This window comes from Xiphophorus maculatus, unplaced genomic scaffold (genome assembly GCF_002775205.1).
Source record: "Xiphophorus maculatus strain JP 163 A unplaced genomic scaffold, X_maculatus-5.0-male Unplaced_Scaffold_BN000209F, whole genome shotgun sequence".
Taxonomy (NCBI): domain Eukaryota; kingdom Metazoa; phylum Chordata; class Actinopteri; order Cyprinodontiformes; family Poeciliidae; genus Xiphophorus; species Xiphophorus maculatus.
The window spans coordinates 10,001-13,453 of record NW_019369805.1 but is presented as its reverse complement, the minus strand read 5'-3'; the positions used below and the strand labels follow the sequence as shown (position 1 = coordinate 13,453).

General features: G+C 60.3%; 1 protein-coding gene across 1 annotated transcript; it reads left to right on the top strand.

Moving 5' to 3' along the window:
- The first annotated feature begins 378 nt into the window (after nt 1-378).
- LOC111607978 lies at nt 379-3,339 on the top strand. The gene is made up of 3 exons (XM_023330130.1): nt 379-2,029; nt 2,118-2,366; nt 2,501-3,339. Exons 1-3 carry the CDS (start codon nt 650-652, stop codon nt 2,672-2,674), a joined length of 1,803 nt encoding a protein of 600 aa, XP_023185898.1. The 5' UTR covers nt 379-649; the 3' UTR covers nt 2,675-3,339.
- The last annotated feature ends 114 nt before the right edge of the window (nt 3,340-3,453 follow it).

Here is a 3,453-nt window from a genome sequence, read left to right as displayed (position 1 = left end):
TCCGTGCCCCTGGGAAGGCGGCCGGTCTTCGAGTCGAGAAATTTGCACTAAGTCCCGTCGACACTTAGACATTTTCTCGGCTCCGTGCCCCTGGGAAGGCGGCCGGTCTTCGAGTCGAGAAATTTGCACCGAGTCCCGTCGACACTTAGACATTTCTCGGCTCCGTGCCCCTGGGAAGGCGGTGTAAGGAGGGGGTGGGAGGGAGGGTGCCCGTCCGAGCCGTAGCCCCGAGCGAGCGAGCGAGCGAGCGACTTTCGTTCCGCCGGGCCCCCCCCCGCGGACGGGGCGGGCCGGCCCCTAACCCGTCTTAGGATCGTAACGGGAGCCTCCCGCCGTCCGGGGAGGAGCGGCGCGGCTCTCGGGACGCCTGTCCCCCCCGGTCCGGCCCTGAAGGCAGGCCCTGAAGGCAGGCCCGGAGGGACAGCCCGAAAATTCGGCCCCGATTTCGGGGTCTAACGAGGCCAGGTGTCGCCAATTAGGCTCGATTGGAAGCCGATCATCAGGAGCTTCCCTGATTGGACGCCCTGAATTGGGACCAGGTGTTGCCAATTAGGCTTGATCGGGGGGGCGGGGGGGAAGCACGCCTGCATATATAGCTGGGCTGCGGAGGTGCCCTGCTTCTCAGTTGCTATCTGACCCTCGCGGAGTGATGACGGCTTCTAAGTTTAAAAATCGTTGCCCTGTTTGCCAGAGCAAATCTTGGCGCCTGCGGAGCCACTTGGATGACGTTCATAGCGTCAGGAACGCCCAGGAGCGAAGGATCCTGTTGGCGTTTGCCAGAGGGCGAGTGAGTGTCCGCGGAATGAAGTGCCCCGTCCGCGGATGCGCTTACGGGGGGTCCAGGGTGGCGCAGCACCTCCAAGACGCTCACCGTGATCTGGGTGCCAAGGAGAAGAGGCGGCTTTTGAGGAAGCTCCAGTGGCGCAAAACGCTTAGGCAGGTGAGAGAACTTCGGGCCTCGGGTCCCGACCCGCCGTTAGCCACCAGCTTGGACCTGGACGGTTCACGGGGCAGGGAAGAAGCCGCCGCCGCCTCCGCTTCCCCGCCTCCCCCCCCTACTCTTTCCCCTCCCTCGCTGGCTTCGGACGTGGTGCAGGGGCGAGGGCTTCCCGGCCGACTGAGCCCCACTCCTCCCCGTTCGACCTCGGCGGACTCCCCGCCACCAGAGCCGGAGCCATGTCTTCCCGGCGGGCTTGGCACCAGTGCCGACGTGCCAGCCGCGGACTCGGTGGTCGTCGAGGAGGAGGAGATTGCCGGAGGGCCGGAGATCGGGGACGAACCGCAGGCGGAGCTGACTGGACTGCCGGAGATAAGGGACGAACCGCAGGCCCCGTCCTCCAGCACGGTTAGTAAGCTGATTACATTTCCTCCAGTCATCCGTTGCTACCTGCAGGAATATAACCGGCATCTGACCGGGGCTATACGCTCGCGAAAGCATGTTGAAAATGTTAAATCAAAGATGGGTCGAATTGTTGCATTCCTCAGCTACATGAGCCGTAATAAGACCGCCCTGGGCTCCTGGCGCTTCTTGGATGACGCCGGACGCATACTTGCCTGGCCCGCTGAACTCAGCCGTCAGCAGAAGGCCGTGACTACCGTTAAGGTTTACCTGGTAAACACAACCCAATTCCACGTATACTTCATGGAGACGCCTCCGAGAAGCTCCAGGCTGTCAAAGCGGCAGCTCGTGTCGGTGATGCGAGCTCTGAGGTCGGCCACGTGCCAAATCGGAACGCAGGTGGTGCTTCGGCAGATCAAGGTCAAGTCTGAGAAGCTCCAGCGATCCGTAACGCCCCAACTTCTCTGCAGATGCCTCAAACAATCTCAGAGCTGGATCCCCAGACTCTTGCTGAGCTGCTCGCAAAAGAAGCACGACGTGGGAGCGAGACATCTGTTGTACGGTTTCATTGTCCTTTACCTTACTTCTCTCTACGGCCATCGGGCCGGCGTCATGACCAACCTTACCACCGAAGAGGTCCTGGAGGCAACAAGGGGATCCAGCTCTCGCTCTCCGGGGGTCGTACTCAATGTAAGTCTGCACCCACTAACATGGCGGCTGCTGCTGCTGCTGCTGCATCCAGCATCCAGCCATTTAACATTTATCTCCCCGTCTTCAGGTAAAAAACCATAAGACTGCACGGGTGTTTGGCTGTGCTCAGGTGTTTCTGACCCACGAGGAACTGGGCTGGATCCAGCGGTGGATGGAGATCCGGGCTCTGCTACGCCCTCGGTGCGATCTGGTATTTTTCAATACCAACCACGGGCAAGTGAAAAACATCACCCTGTTCGCGAGGAACGCATGGGCAGCCATGCTACTGCCAGGCAGACCCTCCCTTACCGACATCAGGACCGCGGTCGCAACGATGGTAAGTTATCCACAGCAAACAGCATAACCACCATCCGACCCCTGCCTGCCTGCCTGCCTGCCTGCCTGCCTGCCTGCCTGCCCGCCCTCTGACTCTCTGCCCCCCTCTCTCTCTCTCTCTCTCTCCCCTCACAGTGCAGGAACACCCACTCCAGTGAGGTCCGGACGCAGCTGTCCCGGGTAATGTGTCACGACACCCGCACGGCCGACCGATTCTATGCGATGCAGCTGGATGTCTGCCAGATGGCGGAGATGAGGCGCAGATTTGCCCAGTGCATGGGAGAAGAAGCTGCAGAAAGTTCACAATAAACTTTGAATAATGCACCAGAATGTGTCATGTCTCTTCATTGTGTGGGGGGTGGGTGGGTGGGGTTCCAATCCCGGCCAACGGGGCCCGCGGATCGGTCCGCACCTCTGGTAATCTGAGCTGGGCTCAGAACCGACCCGGAGAACCGCCAGGCCCATCAGAAGGACCGAGGAGACTCACAGGAGCGGCCGGAGCCCACAGCGTTACTGCTTCGGAGATCCAGAGAACCAGACCGACGTTCCGGGGAAAACGGCTTAAAATGCTGGAAAAAGCCGAAAAGGGGGGCCTAAATCGGCCTTGTCTGAGCTCCAGACGCCCCCTACAACCGCCCTGGATCAAAACACTTTGTCATTTTAGAAAAAAGTGCTCTTCTCCAGGGCTCTCTTGAAATCCTTCCGGTGGGATTTTTTTATCTAAGGTCCTGAGATCCTATCTATCCAAATGGCGCCGGTGAAGCCCTATTTTTACGGGTGGGGGGCAATGCTTTGGACCCCCTGGACGCCTCCAGGGCTTTCAGCTCATGTCATAGCCGGAAATAGGGACCGCAAATCGGGAAACCCCAACTCCGGCCCTGAATGCAAGCCCGGCCAGCCGGAGACCTCCAGGGCTTTCAGCTCGTGTCAAAGCCCCAAATAGGGGCCCCCAAATCGGGAAACCCACCCCGAACTCCGGCCCTGAATGCAAGCCCGGCCAGCCGGAGACCTCCAGGGCTTTCAGCTCGTGTCAAAGCCCCAAATAGGGGCCCCCAAATCGGGAAACCCACCCCGAACTCCGGCCCTGA